The sequence below is a fragment of the Neoarius graeffei genome, chromosome 23, assembly GCF_027579695.1.
Source record: "Neoarius graeffei isolate fNeoGra1 chromosome 23, fNeoGra1.pri, whole genome shotgun sequence".
NCBI lineage: Eukaryota > Metazoa > Chordata > Actinopteri > Siluriformes > Ariidae > Neoarius > Neoarius graeffei.
In genome coordinates, this window is record NC_083591.1 from 3914576 (window position 1) to 3931815 (window position 17240).

Below are 17240 nucleotides of genomic sequence, written 5' to 3' on the forward strand. Positions count from 1 at the left end.
AAAATACTGGATAAACCATCTTGTTCTGGTTCCTGTAACACACACACACACACACAGAGATGATTTTCTTTGTTAAATAACAGCAGGTTGATCTCTGTCTGTTTTATTTTTATTCTTGGATTATCCACATTATGACGTTACTATAGAAACAATAACGTATTTGAACAAATCAGGTACGAGAATTCAACAATTTCTCATCACATGAAGTGTTTTATTCCTCTTATATCACAGCAATTTGCCAACAATTACAATGTTTTTTAAAAAATTCACAAGTACTTCAATTTGGCATTTTAATTTATGTTGGAATTTCATTTTCAATGAATCATAGCATGTTCATTCTTAACTACAAACAAGATAACGTTATTATTTTTTCTTTCTTGTAGTAGGTCTGGTATTGTAATGGCTTAATGTAAAATATCAGTGGGGTCATTACTCAGGGCAAAGTTACAATTGGTAAGCAAAATCACTTCCTTACGATGAACAGTTTCACTTAACCTGAACCAAGATCAGCTGACCAATCAGCAATAAAAACAAATACTAGTGTTGCTGCATTCTTCGTTTGAACATTTGGTTCTGAAGTGGCCTGTTTGGTTTTTGTTGTTTTTTGAAGGTAAGTTTCGTCAGAAAGAGAGACGGTAATACCAATGGCATTACACAAACACTACATTACATAATACACTAAGGGCATGATCACGCTTGGGCAACATACTTACGTCTACACGTACGACTAATACAGGGGGTGAATTAGTCAAGAGCCACAGATTTGTTCTGCATTGAAGGATTACTTCAGAGCTATCAGTTACCCAATTCCACATCAATTTTGTGAAAGTGGGTTTGCAGAATGATAAGCAAGCACTAATGCCAGTGTCTTCTTTACACGCTTTCACTTTGTGAACTGAAAATGATTTATTATAAAACACACTGTGCTGGAAAAAAAAGTTTGATTTATGAAGCTTTAATTTGTAGGAGGGAGGCTCGCTCCTGTACACAGCCACACACAAAATAAAAACAGCTACAGGGAAAAAAAAAAAAATCGACACTATTAGGACTGCTTCTGCTTCAGAGATCAGGTGAGGGACACGCCTTTTTTTTTTGATGAGGGGTTAGGTTTCAGATGGGTACGTGATAAAAACACAATCCTTCCATTCTCAGACAAACCGAATTGTTTACTCTGAATATTCTGAAACCAATTTCTTCTAAAATGGTGAGTTACTCTTTTTTTTTTTAATAACTCTTTATAACCACAGTGGTACATACAGTAATCTTACAGCATTTTTTAGTACAATCTTTGTTTATAGATATTTATTTTATTCCTTTTTCATTACTGAGTCAGTACTTTTAGATTCCAAACATTAGTTTTCCAGCACAAAGTATAAATGTTACAAAACAAAATGTTTGCATGTCAGTAAAGATGGCAGTATATTACATAAGAGACTTTTTCAGACAATAATAATAATAATAATAATAATAGTTTTTGCTGCAAATAATACCATGCTCGGTAAAATTTACAACTCATCTTTCTGTTTTATTTTTTTTTAAAGCAAAAGTTCATCACACTCAATACTGACTTTCATTTATCACTGTTTACTTTCTCTTTATAGCTCTTTATAGCATTTTTAAAATGTAGAAATTTAATTTTATTATTTGTGAAGTTATCTTTGCTCTACAGCATTTCTTTGAAAGTGCCTAAGACTTTTACACAGAACTATAGATCAGAGATTTTGTCTCTTGATCTAAGTTTGTGATTTTAGATAGATAGATGGATGGATGGATGGATGGATGTCATTCACCTGTACATTCAGAATGCACATTTGAACATTTGAGTGTACTGTCATGTTTTGGAGGCTTTTTCTTTTCCCAGTGCGCCTACAGTATGTGACGTTTGTAATTTAAAGTGTGTGTGAGGTGTTTAAATTGCAATTTGTGATGAAACATAATGTAAAGATCTACAACAAATAATTCCTAAATTATTAAGCAATGTGTACAATGTTTCTTGATGCCTTAGATTTAATTTATGTTAAAGTTTAAACAAACTTTCATAAAACATCTGTAATTCAAACGTGCTCTCAGTACAGATGATTAGTTTAACTTTGGACTAATAAACAGTTTGGATTTTGAGTTTCTGGTTGTTAAGAGTGAAGAAATTTATCAACATTTAGGATACAATTTTTAAAAAATCATAATTTTTTTTTTGGTTATATTCAGATGAACTTCATTAACATTTAAACAAACGTCAATTTTCCCACATGAAATTAAACGTACTTTATTTTTTATTTGTTAGCATTATTTCCAGTATATTAACATTGAAATTTATTCTTTCTGAATGTGATGTGTTACCAAAAATCGATGAAATTGAAAAAATTGAAGAAATTAAAAGATCTGAAAACGACCAATAAGCCAAATTAACTAAAACAAATAAGGACAATCGAACAACAAACCCTGCTTGTCATTTGACAAAAGAACAAAAGTGTATTTTTGTTCCATTTTACATAGTTTTGTTTAAGCTATCAAAAATTCTCCATTTTATTATTTCGTATTGGTTAGCACTTGCACCTCTGATGTTCCAGGTTCATTCCTGAGTTCGGGATGCTCATCTCATCTCATTATCTGTAGCCGCTTTATCCTGTTCTACAGGGTCGCAGGCAAGCTGGAGCCTATCCCAGCTGACTACGGGCGAAAGGCGGGGTACACCCTGGACAAGTCGCCAGGTCATCACAGGGCTGACACATAGACAAAGACAACCATTCACACTCACATTCACACCTACGGTCAATTTAGAGTCACCAGTTAACCTAACCTGCATGTCTTTGGACTGTGGGGGAAACCGGAGCACCCGGAGGAAACCCACACGGACACGGGGAGAACATGCAAACTCCGCACAGAAAGGCCCTCGCCGGCCACGGGGCTCAAACCCGGACCTTCTTGCTGTGAGGCGTCAGCGCTAACCACTACACCACCGTGCCGCCCAGTTTGGGATGCTATCCATTTGAAATTTTCACAATCTCCCTGTAACCTCGTCAGATTCTCTGGTTTTCTTCCACCTCTCCAAAACGTGCTAGTACATGAACTGCAAATCTAAATAGCTCCCAGGCATGAATGAGTGTAAGGCAAGGCAAGGCAAGTTTATTTCTATAGCGCATTTCATACACAGTGGCAGTTCAATGTGCTTTACAGAAGTAAAGGCAAAACAGTAAACAATAGAAAATAAAATTACATCAAATAAAGGGGGAAGAAGAGAGAAAAATAAAAATAATATAAGAATTAAACAATGCTAGAAATAAAATAATAAAATGAAGTAAAAGTTGGCGGCACGGTGGTGTAGTGGTTAGCACTGTCGCCTCACAGCAAGAAGGTCCGGGTTCGAGCCCCGTGGCCGGCGAGGGCCTTTCTGTGTGGAGTTTGCATGTTCTCCCCGTGTCCGCGTGGGTTTCCTCCGGGTGCTCCGGTTTCCCCCACAGTCCAAAGACATGCAAGTTAGGTTAACTGGTGACTCTAAATTGAGCGTAGGTGTGAATGTGAGTGTTAATGGTTGTCTATGTGTCAGCCCTGTGATGACCTGGCGACTTGTCCAGGGTGTACCCCGCCTTTCGCCCGTAGTCAGCTGGGATAGGATCCAGCTCGCCTGCGACCCTGTAGAAGGATAAAGCGGCTACAGATAATGAGATGAGATGAAGTAAAAGTTCAGTAAAAAACAGCAAAATAAAATAGAATAAAAGTTAAGTAAAGTTTAAAACATGTAAAGATGATGATATTAATCAGTTAGCAGAAAGCATCTGAGAACAGCTTGGTCTTTAGTCTAGATTTGAAGCTGCCAACAGCAGGAGCATTTTTGATGTCCTCTGGCAGTTGGTTCCATAGCTGTACTGCATAGTAGCTAAAAGCTGCTTCACCACACTTTGTTTTAAAAACAGGTTTTAACAGTAAATTTTGCTGCTGCGATCTGGTAGATCTGATTGGGTTCGGCTGCTGCAATATATCAGAGAGGTAATTGGGCCCTGTACCATTTAGAGATTTGTACACCAGCAGCAATGCTTTAAAGTCAATTCTGTAACTTACTGGAAGCCAGTGAAGGGACCTTAGAATTGGAGTAATGCGTTCTGTTCTTTTTGTTCGTGTGAGAACCCTCGCCGCTGCATTTTGAATCACCTGAAGTCGTTTGATGGGTTTTTTTGGCAGGCCTGTGAAAAGGCCATTGCAGTAATCAACCCTACTAGAGATGAAGGCATGTATAAGTTTTTCCAGATCATTTTTTGACATAAGTCCTCTTAGTTTGGAAATGTTTTTTAGGTGATAAAATGCAGATTAAGTGATTGCTTTCATGTGACTGTCAAAGTTTAGCTCGCTGTCAATGAAAACACCAAGATTTTTAACCATATCTTTAGTTTTAATCCCTTTTGTGTCAAGAATAGTGGTAATCCTGAGTCTTTCATCTTTGTGTACGAGTCACATCCCATGATTAACTGCCGTTCCCATCCAGGGTGCACGGATTCCCACCTCATTCCCTCCAGTATATTTCCAGGATAGTATCCAGATCCACCATAACCAGGATAAAATAATTACTAAAGATTAATGAAAAACTGTCCAAAACAAAAAGATTCACAAGTTGAAGAGGTGAAATGAAGTCTCTCTCTCTCTCTCTCACACACACACACACTAGCAACCTTCAAAGAACCACGGAACATTCCAGACTCCTCTCTTTTATCATGGAAAATTATAGTAATCTTTTTTTTTCACTGTGTTCTATTTGGTTCCTGAGCATGAAATGATGAAACGGCTTTTACAGTTAACTACTCGCTTTAGTCCACATTCATAATCTTGCATGAAATGTAGTTCCTCATATTCAGGATTAACACCTCAGGCCTTCTAGAAGAGCTTTTACCAAAGCCGTCCTCTGAGTGCCTTTGTTAAATCCCACCTCGGCATTTGGGTCTGGTCATGAATGCCGATCCGATCCTCTAAATTTGAGTGGGTCTGAAAGCCACAGAAAACACGAGGGTTCCACTTCAATCATGCTCCTGTCGCAGGAGTCAAGTTTCGAATCGCTTCTCGCTCAGGAGGCCTCCGCTGTAGGAAAGTGGAATGAAAAAACAGGCGGCTGTTTCACTTGTTCCCTTTAGATGTTCAGTCAATAACAAGGGCGAACAAATTTCAGTGATCTGCATATAGATGGGAAAAGGTGAGTGCCAAGGATGCATGATCAGGCCCTACGGAAGAGTGCAGAACTTCATACACACTCTTTCTCTCTCTATCTCTTTTTACAGTTCTATCATTTTTATTTCATGGATTTTTTTTTTCAGTTTTCATTGGAAATCCTAATAAAACATCCAGAAGATTTTTTTTTACAGATTTTAGTCGCATTATCATTGATATGCTTTACTTCATTTATCTACATAATCCTCATTAAGGCACAAAACGAAATGTACACTTCCTTGAAAGTTTGTAAAAGGCAGCAAAATTTCAAGCAGGCTCAAACTATTAATCAGCTGGCTATGAGCAGGAAAACTGATAAGTGCTAAAAAAACAGCTGGAGAAAGGAAGATAAAGATATCTGCATGTTTAAACCCATTTCCATCAGTCAGAAAGACTGACAGGAAAACATGACGAGTAAAAGTCTCAGTCTAACAGCAGGAGAAAGTCCTTTCGTCACTTTCTTTATTAATGTATAAACAAATGCTAATTGGTCATATTGTGTGTATATATATATATATATATATATATATATATATATATATATATATATATATATATATATGTGTGTGTGTTTAGTCTACGTCTAGTTCATATCTAGAGTGTTTATACTGTTTATATTGTCTGTTTGAGTGTTTGTGTGTAGTTCTTATCTAGTGTTTACACTGTTTATATTGTCTGAGTGTTTAGTCTATGTCTAGTTCCTATCTAGAGTGTTTATACTGTTTATATTGTTTGTTTTTTTCAATTATTCTATTTTTTTATTTATTGCATTGCCTGTTTGCACCGTGAGTCAGAGAGGACTGAAATTTCATCTGTGCCGTATGTCGAGCATGTAAAGCATATTTGACAATAAACTTGACTTGACTTGACTTGACTTGACTTGCTGTTTGTAGAATTAAGGTGCAATTTAGGAAAATTTCCATTGACTCATTTGTCAGATGTTTCTTTTCCCCAAGACGATTCACTTGCGTTAATATGTACAGTATGATACACTTCCTTTTCGACTGTAAAATTGCGAGCAATAGGAGAACTAAAAGAACAGGAGCTGCTTTCAGACTGACGAAAGTACAAATGTTTTTGCAATGACAAACAGTACAAGGTTATGTGTTCACTCGAGGAGGCAGTGATCATACACAGGGTGGAGTCAAAGCTGGTATGAACCAATTAGAAGCTTGTTCAAAGGTTTATCTTGCCTGAATTTGTCATGCTTTTTTGGATTTCATGACTCAGTTGACAAGTCGACTTCTTATGCTTATAGACGCAAGGACATAGATAACACTTCAAATATAGGATTGAATTTGTATTTTTTTACAAAAGTCTGTTGCCGTTTCAGAATTCGAGAAGCCCAATGGAAATCGGACAGGATATGAGCGAGCTCCTGAGATGGAGCAAGCAGGACAGAGCGCCTTTCAAAAACACAGAGCAGACTGACAGAGGCTCCAACGACTTCAGCAGCGTTTACAGCAAAGGTGAGGCGTGTCACAATACACCAGATGAATAAGTGCTGAAAACCTCTGTCGTGCTCATTCATAGGTTTAGAACACACAGCTGTCTGGATTCTCCTGGTCTGTAATACCGTGTTTGTACAGTATTTCTCAAATGGAGGATGGTGATGTTCTTTTGGGAAAGAACAGGCAGCGAAGGTTCATTTCATATGCACAGAATCAGTGTAAAGTCGACCTGGATTCAAGGTTATTCGTTATCTCAGCTTCAAAACATTTGCGAGAGAAGATGTAGCGTGTCGGTGTAATGAGAAAAAGCGACATGCTTGACCAGCATCCAGAGAGCTTTCCACTGTTGACTCTTCAGTTTATTGAACTGGACTCACATTACATCTGTTTGCTTACACTGATGCACAATTAGATCGTCTCTTCTGGGCTTAATGTTCATGTCACCCACCTGAATGACCATCTCTCGTGTTTTACATGCTTGAAAACTCTTGGTTAAAAATATTTTAATTATTCAATCATCATTTTGTCAATGTTTTGTGGAATCAATATGAAGGATAGCTGATATGTAGTTGAGTTGCCCAAGTGAGACAAGTGATGTAAATTTTACTTCATATTTATTGCACGGCTTTGTTGAATACTCAATTCTGATTGGTCAATTACAGCTTTCTACAATTTGTTATTTCTCAATAACAGACCTTTGCTTTGGACACAGTTCTGACCATCGACCTTGAAGGACCATATTAATCCGTCAAAAGACGTCCAGTAAATTTTGTTGCTTTAATACTCAATCTAACGACGTCAGTTCATTCATGACACCCTGTGGCAAAAAAAAAAAGGTTCCTCCATCAGAAAACGCCATGGATAATCTTTGTAATATTAATGTATGTGGAGAGCATGAAATGTTTGATTTTGAACTTTCCCCAGTAAAGAAAAGAAAACGTGGACAGGAAAACAACGCAGGACTATGGCAGTGTTTAACCTGAATTATTCTCTCCACATTCACTGGATATGAGCAATCATGCGCTCTGATTGGCTACTTTACTACTAGGATATCAGCTCATACACCATGAGTAGAGAAAAACAAAATGGCGGCGCATTACTGAACCAATCGAGGACGAAATAAAAACTCAACTTGAAAACAAAACCCCCAAAAATACAAAAAAAAAACCCAACAAAATATGGAATTAAAGTATTTGTTGGTAAGAACATATCCTTTTTTATTTTTCAATACTTATTATTATTATTATTATTATTATTATTATCACATTTTTCACAAATTGCTCCTGTCATTTCGCCGGTTTGTTTACATTCTAAGCGGAAACGATTTTGTTGGACATTTTGCATAAAGTTTTTATTTATCGAATTTGCAAAAAATAAAAATGCTCTGTTTCTCAGAATCCAGTGAATGTGGATAGAATAAAACAGTTATTCCACTCAGTTTCGTTGTACATGGATTATAGCCAACACAGTGCTACGCACCTCGTCGGCTATCAGCTCATGTATGACTTGATTTCGTGGAATAACTGTTAAATATAACGCAAAGTAGACTAATCTGCAGAAGGCTCCAGAGTTTAAGTTGCTATGGATGCAGTTCCAACCACACAATCTAACAGACTGTTTTATTTAGCAGAAGCAATAAAATCATTTTTAAATCAATATTTTGTGTCAAATTATTTATTTATTAGCTCATCCGGCAGGGCGGCACGGTGGTGTAGTGGTCCAGGTTCAAGCCCCGTGGCCGGCGAGGGCCTTTCTGTGTGGAGTTTGCATGTTCTCCCCGTGTCCGCGTGGGTTTCCTCCGGGTGCTCCGGTTTCCCCCACAGTCCAAAGACATGCAGGTTAGGTTAACTGGTGACTCTAAATTGAGCGTAGGTGTGAATGTGAGTGTGAATGGTTGTCTGTGTCTATGTGTCAGCCCTGTGATGACCTGGCGACTTGTCCAGGGTGTACCCCGCCTTTCACCCGTAGTCAGCTGGGATAGGATCCAGCCCGCCTGCGACCCTGTAGAACAGGATAAAGTGGCTACAGATAATGAGATGAGATGAGCTCATCCGGCCGACAAGCGATGAGCTTATGCCATGATGTGTTGTCCGGCGTCGTCCACATTTCATGAAAATCGCTTCTTCTCTCAGTTCTTCACTGATTTTGATTATTTCTGGTGTGAAGGTAGGGGTACCTGGAGTGCATATAACTTCTACCCAGATTTGCTTAATTACAATTATTAATGAAGTTATGGACTAATTGAGCCTTAATGGGCAGTTCAACAAAAATCACTTCTTCTCAGTCAATTCCTCACTGTTTTGAATTCTTTCTGGTAAATAGGTCGGTATTCCCAGGGCGTATATCGCTTCTATATATAGCTTATATATAGTGTATATAGCTTGCAACTATTATCGCGCAAGGTGGCCCACTTCAGATCGTTCCTTCTGGACTAGACAGGGCCGGAGTGAGCGACACCGTCATTGATGATCTCGTTTAGTAAGTAGCTCTGTAAAATGCAGGACAATGTACAGCGATCCGCTTATTATTGTGAAATAAACCTCTTCAGGGTGATTCAGGACCCTGAGAGGAAGCGGCTCACTGTACATTCTACCTTACAGGAAGGATATCTGAAGGGTTCGACAGGGGCGCTCTGGATGTGCTGGGGTTTGTGCTCACTTTCACTTCCCATGAATTATCACTTCACCTGAATTGCTAGGTATGGAGGCCACACCTCCTTCAATGGGACTGACAGATTTAGAAGCCACGTCTCCTCTACTTTAACTGACATGTATAGAAACTATGCTTACATCAGTAAGACTGACAGAGGCCACACCTCCTTATCTATGACTGACGCCATACCTCGTTGTCTAACAGGAAACACAGTCGCAAGTCCTTGACAAACAGGCACAAAAGCTATGTGTCCTTATCTATTACTGACAGACACAGAAGCCACACCTCCTCACTGGGACAAACACAAAGGCCACAACTCCTTGACTGGGACTGATAGGCTCATAGGCCACACCTACTTCTCTATGAATGATAGGCGCATACTGTAAGTCACAACTCATCCTTTATGATTCTGTATGACAAAAACAAAGGCGGGCGGCACGGTGGTGTAGTGGTTAGCATTGTCGCCTCACAGCAAGAAGGTCCAGGTTCAAGCCCCGTGGCTGGCGAAGGCCTTTCTGTGCGGAGTTTGCATGTTCTCCCCGTGTCCACGTGGGTTTCCTCCGGGTGCTCCGGTTTCCCCCACAGTCCAAAGACATGCAGGTTAGGTTAACTGGTGACTCTAAATTGAGCGTAGGTGTGAATGTGAGTGTGAATGGTTGTCTGTGTCTATGTGTCAGCCCTGTGATGACCTGGCGACTTGTCCAGGGTGAACCCCGCCTTTCGCCCGTAGTCAGCTGGGATAGGCTCCAGCTTGCCTGCGACCCTGTAGAACAGGATAAAGCGGCTACAGATAATGAGATGAGATGAAAAACAAAGGCCACACCTCCTCAAAAGAGTAAAGAGTAAATGTCCTTCTTTATGACTGACAAGCACAAAGGCCACGCCTAATCCTAAGAACTGTATGTGAGCAATTCCAGCGTTATGGATGTGATACTTGAACTCAAAATGGCAACACATGACCCAGTGCATGTTTTATTGTCTCCCAGTATTTAAACAGGTGTTGAATATTTTAAGGCTGTACCATACTGGAGAAGTGATAGAACAAGAACAATTCCCATAGTACATCTAGGGCATGCCAGAAAATGCCAATAAAAGATGCGTTATGGATGTGACAGAAAAAGTATCACTTTTCTTGGGTGACTGTACATTTTTATCAAACTCCGTGAAATTGTAAACCTAATGTCGAAATGGAGATATCCATTTGATAGAGGGGTCCAAGGTGAATATTAAAAAATCTTTGTTTAAAATATTTTGTATTTCATGCAGAGTTTCGGAAGGAAAAGTCAGCGTTATGGATGTGACGAAATTCCGTTATGGATGTGACGTGTCTGAAATAGACATGGCATATGTTTAGAAAATCAGCAATTTAACCACCATAACCCTTTGAAAAACTCTCTAAATATCAGCTAAAATTATCAAAGTTCTTAAATAATATTTAGGATGGCTATTGTTTTGCTGTTTTGTGGATTTTAGCATACATTTCTGTGGCTTGTGGCAATAATATAGAATTGTACATGATCAAAGTTGATTTTAGCTTGGGTTTTACATTATAAGAAAGAAAGACTGACAGTGACATATTAGGTGATCAAAATATTTATTTATGTATGTATTTATTTATTTAGTTTGAAATTTGGGATGCTTTATTTTTGCATGGTGAGGTTGACATTTACATGGAATTGCCCATGTTCTACTCAGTTCTATGCACTCAGTGGGGTGGTACTCTTCAGGCTACAGCTTTCTGTCTTTCATTTTGGAAGTGAATTGAGTGTTTTTTGTGTACAGTGAACACTATGTTCGTGTTCGCAGATGAAAGAGAGATGTACAATAGATAAAACCACCATAGTGACAGGCAAAGGCGTACCTTTTTTGAGAGAGTACTGAACAGTGGGGCACTCCCTGGTATCTAGACATAATGTGTGTACACATCCATCACAAGGTCTTTTCCATTAGTCTGATGTTCCAGCGTTTAAATAACAGGGAGTGTCTCAACCTTCAGGAGAATCGGTGAAGCCCTTTGGCTGAAGATTGAAATATCCTTATGACTGACATACAAGGTTGCTCACCAAGAAGATCTAATAGGGGTGACAACTTCATGATGTTGCTAACATTGTTGTTGTTGTTATTATTATTATTATTATTATTATTATTATTATTATTATTATTATTCAGTGCTGCTGAATTCTGGATTCTGATTAGACAGAAGGTGTTTTGAAGTGTGATTAATTTTTATGGAAGGAGTCTCCAGTGTCAGCGATTTGAAACAAAGCTTTAAAGATTTAACTGAAGATGTCAGAAAATTATTTTTTAACTTTTCGGACATCTTCAGGGCAGGAATTTACACTTTGGGTTCATGATTAACCAAACAACACTGTCTGTCAGCATGGTGGAACCTGTCCAAGAACCCCAAGTTCTCTTGGCTCCTCTTTAGATCTGAACTTGTTATTGAATGTGTGGTGAAAGATACTTTTAGTCTTTGTGTTTAAGTACCAACAGATTACAAAAACCTGGAAATTAATGTAAAGTTCTCTGTACTTCGCTTAGATCTCCTTCCTGTAGAGAATGGCAAAGAGGTGACCAAACACTTCCTGCAGGAGCTGCTGAACATCCTGCTAGCGTACATTAACAAGTCAATGAACCGCAGCTCCAAAGTGTTGGACTTTCACCATCCACACCAGTTGAAGGAAGGAGTGGATGGTTTCAGCCTGGAGCTGCCAGAACAACCAGACAACCTCGAGCAGCTGCTGGTCGACTGCAGGAACACACTGAAATATGGAGTTAAAACAGGTTTACACACCTGCAGGACATAATGCTAAACCTCTCTTTCGTAGATTCTATACCGCATTCAGCACACTAGTCCAGAGATCCTGTCCTGACCTTCCTTTTTTTATTCTTAACCTCCAGGTCATCCACGATTCTTCAACCAGCTCTCAAGTGGACTGGACATCATTGGACTGGCAGGAGAATGGCTCACATCAACTGCAAACACAAACATGTAAGATTTTAACCATGCTCTAGATTAGCACTAGATTACAATTAGCTCTAATGATTCATAAATTGGTCTATATGATTATCTTATTTTTGAAAAGCATTGAAACCAGTGTCCATGGCCCTATTTAATATTTATCACATAATCATGATAATTAACTGCAATCAATGTTTTTAACCTTCCCATTATAAAGGAACGGACTGATCAGATATAACATTGATAAAGGAGTCAATATGCGAGTAAATTAGGTAGAACTATTAGTGATCTCATGACCTCAGACATCATATTAGGAAGTTCCTTCAGGTCCCGAAGGTATGGAGCCCTCAAAACATAACATCCTTAACATATATGGGAGCTATGGAACTACAGATCCTAGGACCATAGGGTTTTGGGAATAAAGATCTTTCAAACAGGGTGTTAGGACTATAGGTTCTAGAAGCATAGGGTTTGGGGAATATAGGTTTTACAAACATAGGATCCTGGGAATATAGAGTTTGAAGAAGAAGAAGAAGAAGAAGAAACCTTTATTCGTCACATGCACACTTCAAGCACATTGAAATTCATCCTCTGCATTTAACCCATCTGAAGCAGTGAACACACGCACACACACCCAGAGCAGTGGGCAGCCACACCAGAGCGCCCGGGGAGCAGTCAGGGGTTCGGTACCTCGCTCAAGGGCACCTCAGCCCAAGGCCGCCCCACGTCAACCTAACTTGCATGTCTTTGGATTGTGGGGGAAACCGGAGCACCCGGAGGAAACCCACGCGGACACGGGGAGAACATGCAAATTCCGCACAGAAAGGCCCTCGCCGGCCACTGGGTTCGAACCCGGAACCTTCTTGCTGTGAGGTGACCGTGCTAACCACTACACCACCATAACATGGGCCCTTGAGAATATGGGTCCTAGAAACATAGGGTCTTGGGAATGTCAGGTCTTTGCTATGTAAGGTCCTGGGAAGGTAGAGTCTTGAGGATATAAACTTTTGGGAATGTAGGGTCTTTGGAATATAGGTCTTAGGAACATAGGGTCTTGGGGATGGAAGGGCTTGGGAATGTAAGGTTTTGGGAATACTGGGTCTTGGGAATGTAGAGGATTCAGAATGTAGAGCCTTGAGAAGACAAACTTTTGAGAATGTAGAGTTTTAGGAATGCAGGGTCTTGAGAATATAAACTTTTGGGAATGTAGAGTTTTGGGAATGTAGGGTCTTTGGAATATGGGTCTTCAGAATGTAGAGGCTTCAGAATGTAGAGCCTTAAGCATATAAATGTTTGTTAATGTAGAGTTTTGGGAATGTAGGGTCTTGGGAATATATGGTCTGGGGAAGTTAAAAATTCCAAAGAATCCCAAACTGTTCCATTGTCTTTTATTGAATATCTTGTCTGAAATACATGACTGTGTGTTTGCAGCTTCACCTTTGAGGTTGCTCCAGTGTTTATTCTGATGGAGGAAGTCATTCTGAAGAAAATGCGGTCCATCATCGGCTGGTCTGAACAGGGAGACGGAATCTTCTGCCCAGGTAACATCACAATAAATTACCACTGATTTATTAAATATAAAAAGTTACAATGTCAGATTGTTTATTTTCTATGACTGAAAAGTCTTATTTTTTTATCTTGTTGTTTCTCAGGTGGTACGATATCAAATCTCTACAGCATCCTGCTGGCCAGGTATCACTACTTCCCAAAAGTGAAGACTGAAGGCATGCATGCGCTACCTCGCCTCGCCCTCTTTACCTCCGCACACGTGAGTGTACACAATTCTATTGTCCTGTTTGATTCTATACTCTGGACTCTAATTCATTTTATTGTTCTGTTCGGTTTTGTGCTGTTACAGCCAATTCTATTCTGTTTATCCTACTTTAATCCTATTTTATTGTTCTATTCTATTTTATTTTGCTTTATGTTCTATTTTGTTCCATGATATTTCATTCATTATATTCTATTCTTATTCTAGTTTATCCTATTATATTGTTCTATTTTAAGTTATTTTCTTGTTATAGTCTACTCTATTTTTATCCTATCTTGTATATTTCTGTTTTCTATTTTCATGGTTATACTCTGAGCCATTTTGTTTTCTGTCTAATTATAATCCATTTTATTGCATTATTCTATTCTATTCTATTCTATTCTATTCTGGTTTATTGTTATTCTTCTATCAATCTTATTGCCCAATTCTATTCTGTTCTATTCTATTTTTATTGTATTCTAATCCATTTTATTCTCCTATTTTATTATATTTTATTCTACACAGTCGTAATATTATGCAAAAGCACACTAGAACCATGCTCTTATGATAGTTAAATAAGATCACCATAATTAAATTTACGATGGTTTAAAACATTGTCATGTTTATCTTTTTGGTTGGAGGATGAGCTCATTTTGTCAGACTTTTCCTCTGTTGTGAACAGGCACTCTCTCACTCCTGCTCTCACTTGTTCGGAGTGCACACTCCGTCACCCCCACCCTGACCCACATGCCAGATTACTTATATATTTTCTCTGCCTTTATAAATGCTTCATTAATTAATATTTGCCTGACATTAATTCCGCCAGGCCACAGAGCTCCTTCTACACCAGGATATTCTACTGACATTTATGAAATCAGACGTTCAGGAATACCTCATGAGAGTCAGCGTAAACTGATCACGCTCTTCTACTCGGTGCTTCAGTATCCACCTCATATAGCGAGCCGGAGATTCGCAATAATATCCACGGCACTCTGTTTATCCTTATGACAGCTATATGCATAAACCATTCTAATTATCAAGCACTAATTATCAGGATATATGTTGTTTTATTTATCACCAGTTAGTAAACAATGCAATCTGATTGGCTGAAAGACATTCCCGCCATGCAGTGTTAACTGGTTGCTAAGTAACAGCAACAGCCCAAATCAGCGCTGTGATATTCTCGGAGGTAACACCTCCCTCTCGTCTTTTACCGATTAACCTGATCTGTACTGTATAACCTGATTAACAACAATTTCTACAATTTCATTTTACTGTTTTTTAATATCCTCACCTCGCAGCTACTGTACGCGATTCTATTTTTATTCTACTTCGTCATATTCTATTCTATTTTCATATCTTCTGTTATATTTCTTCTGTTCTAATCGCTTCTAATCTACCATCATTCTGCTTATATTTCCTACTCTGTTGTGTTCTGTTCTACACAGATCCATTTTATATCGTGTTAAATTCTATTCATTTCTACACACACTAGTGCTAAACTTCTCATGTCATGCAGATTGCATTACTGACTTGTGTGATGCTGCTATTATTACGTATAGTTCTATTCAATTCTACACAGTTCTGTTCTGTTCTCCTATTCTTTTTTAATTTTCATACTGTATTCAATTTTATTGTTGAACTCTATTAAGTTATAGTCTATTTTGCTCTATATTCTGTCCCATTCTGTTATTATTCTTAATGAATTAGTTCTTTAATTCAACTCAATTCTATTCAATATGACCTATTCTGTTCTATACGGTTTATTATATTTTATTACTTTCAGTTTATTTCTGCAGACACAGGTAAACTTCTGATGTCACTGCATTACGGACTTGTGATGATATTATTACATACTGTTCTATTCTATTGTGTTTTATTCTGTCCTGCTGCTAAGTCCTGTCCTGTTCTATTTTTATTTTAATGACTATTTTTTACCCTACTATTTTTTTCTGTTATTCTGTTTTGTCCTATTCTGCTCTATACTATTCCCATTTTATTTGCTTTTTAATATGTAATATGTTCTGTTCTATTCTCTGCTATTCTACTTTATTTTATTACGTTCAATTCGCTTCAACACACAGAGTGGAAGTAAATTCTCATGTTTCATTGCAGCACTCGAATTGTGATGCTACTTTGCTATATTGTTCCAGTCCGTTCTCTTGTGTTGTTCTGTTCTACTTTAGCGCATGTTTGGTTACACTACCGTTCAAAAGTTTGGGGTCACTTTGAAATGTTCTTATTTTTGAAAGAAAAGCACTGTTCTTTTCAATGAAGATCACTTTAAACTAATCAGAAATCCACTCTATACATTGCTAATGTGGTAAATGACTATTCTAGCTGCAAATGTGTGGTTTTTGGTGCAATATCTCCATAGGTGTATAGAGGCCCATTTCCAGCAACTCTCACTCCAGTGTTCTAATGGTACAATGTGTTTGCTCATTGCCTCAGAAGGCTAATGGATGATTAGAAAACCCTTGTACAATCATGTTAGCACAGCTGAAAACAGTTTAGCTCTTTAGAGAAGCTATAAAACTGACCTTCCTTTGAGCAGATTGAGTTTCTGGAGCATCACATTTGTGGGGTCGATTAAATGCTCAAAATGGCCAGAAAAATGTCTTGACTATATTTTCTATTCATTTTACAACTTATGGTGGTAAATAAAAGTGTGACTTTTCATGGAAAACACAAAATTCTCTGGGTGACCCCAAACTTTTGAACGGTAGTGTATGTGCACTGATGTGAAAGCAACTGAAGAAGATGCTGATCATGTCTGCCCTGTTTCTTCTTTCCCCATTAGAGCCATTATTCGATCAAGAAGTCTGCGGCGGTTCTCGGGATCGGCAGTGACAACGTCATCGCCGTGAAGTGTGATGAAAGGTAAGAATCGGATCGGTGCCTGTGATGTTCTGTGCGTGGGCTCGTATCCACAGTATAAATGCTAACGAGGCACTGCTTATGTCTGTTTGTAAGGGGCAAAATGATTCCGACAGAACTGGAATCCAGCATCATCGCAGCAAAGGCCAAGGTGGGTCAAACATGTTAACATGGCGAACAATGAGGAGAAGCTATGTTGGGTTTTTACTTCATTGCTAGCGCTGGAATGTTATCACTGCATTATTTGTGCCCATGACATGTACAGTGACATTACAGACGTTATTATTATCATCCTGTTGGATAATTAAGACTTAGCAATGACTTGTCACGAGCTGAAGAACCCCGATCTGTCTCCACA

At 38.5% G+C, this 17240-nt stretch overlaps 2 protein-coding genes across 7 annotated transcripts in view; one reads left to right on the plus strand and one right to left on the minus strand.

Moving 5' to 3' along the window:
• The window catches only part of mc4r (melanocortin 4 receptor), a 47377-nt gene that overhangs the window by 7145 nt on the left and 22992 nt on the right, over positions 1-17240 (minus strand). For 4 of the 5 annotated variants that reach the window (XM_060905612.1, XM_060905610.1, XM_060905611.1 and 1 more), the window contains 2 exons: positions 13693-13788; positions 12088-12269 (listed from right to left, as the gene is read on the minus strand). The gene's annotated coding sequence lies outside the window, so the exon portion shown is untranslated. Of the gene's footprint in view, positions 1-3651; positions 5065-12087; positions 12270-13692; positions 13789-17240 lie in introns of those variants that run through there. The other variant, XR_009651288.1, reaches the window with a different exon arrangement.
• gad3 (glutamate decarboxylase 3) overlaps positions 1092-17240 on the plus strand; it is a 30043-nt gene continuing 13894 nt past the window's right edge. The window contains exons 1-8 of one of the 2 annotated variants that reach the window (XM_060905609.1): positions 1092-1204; positions 6524-6659; positions 11835-12077; positions 12195-12285; positions 13687-13796; positions 13908-14023; positions 16806-16885; positions 16979-17033. In XM_060905609.1, coding sequence (XP_060761592.1) covers positions 1202-1204; positions 6524-6659; positions 11835-12077; positions 12195-12285; positions 13687-13796; positions 13908-14023; positions 16806-16885; positions 16979-17033 — 834 coding nt within the window. In that variant the 5' untranslated portion in view covers positions 1092-1201. Of the gene's footprint in view, positions 1205-6277; positions 6344-6523; positions 6660-11834; positions 12078-12194; positions 12286-13686; positions 13797-13907; positions 14024-16805; positions 16886-16978; positions 17034-17240 lie in introns of those variants that run through there. The other variant, XM_060905608.1, reaches the window with a different exon arrangement.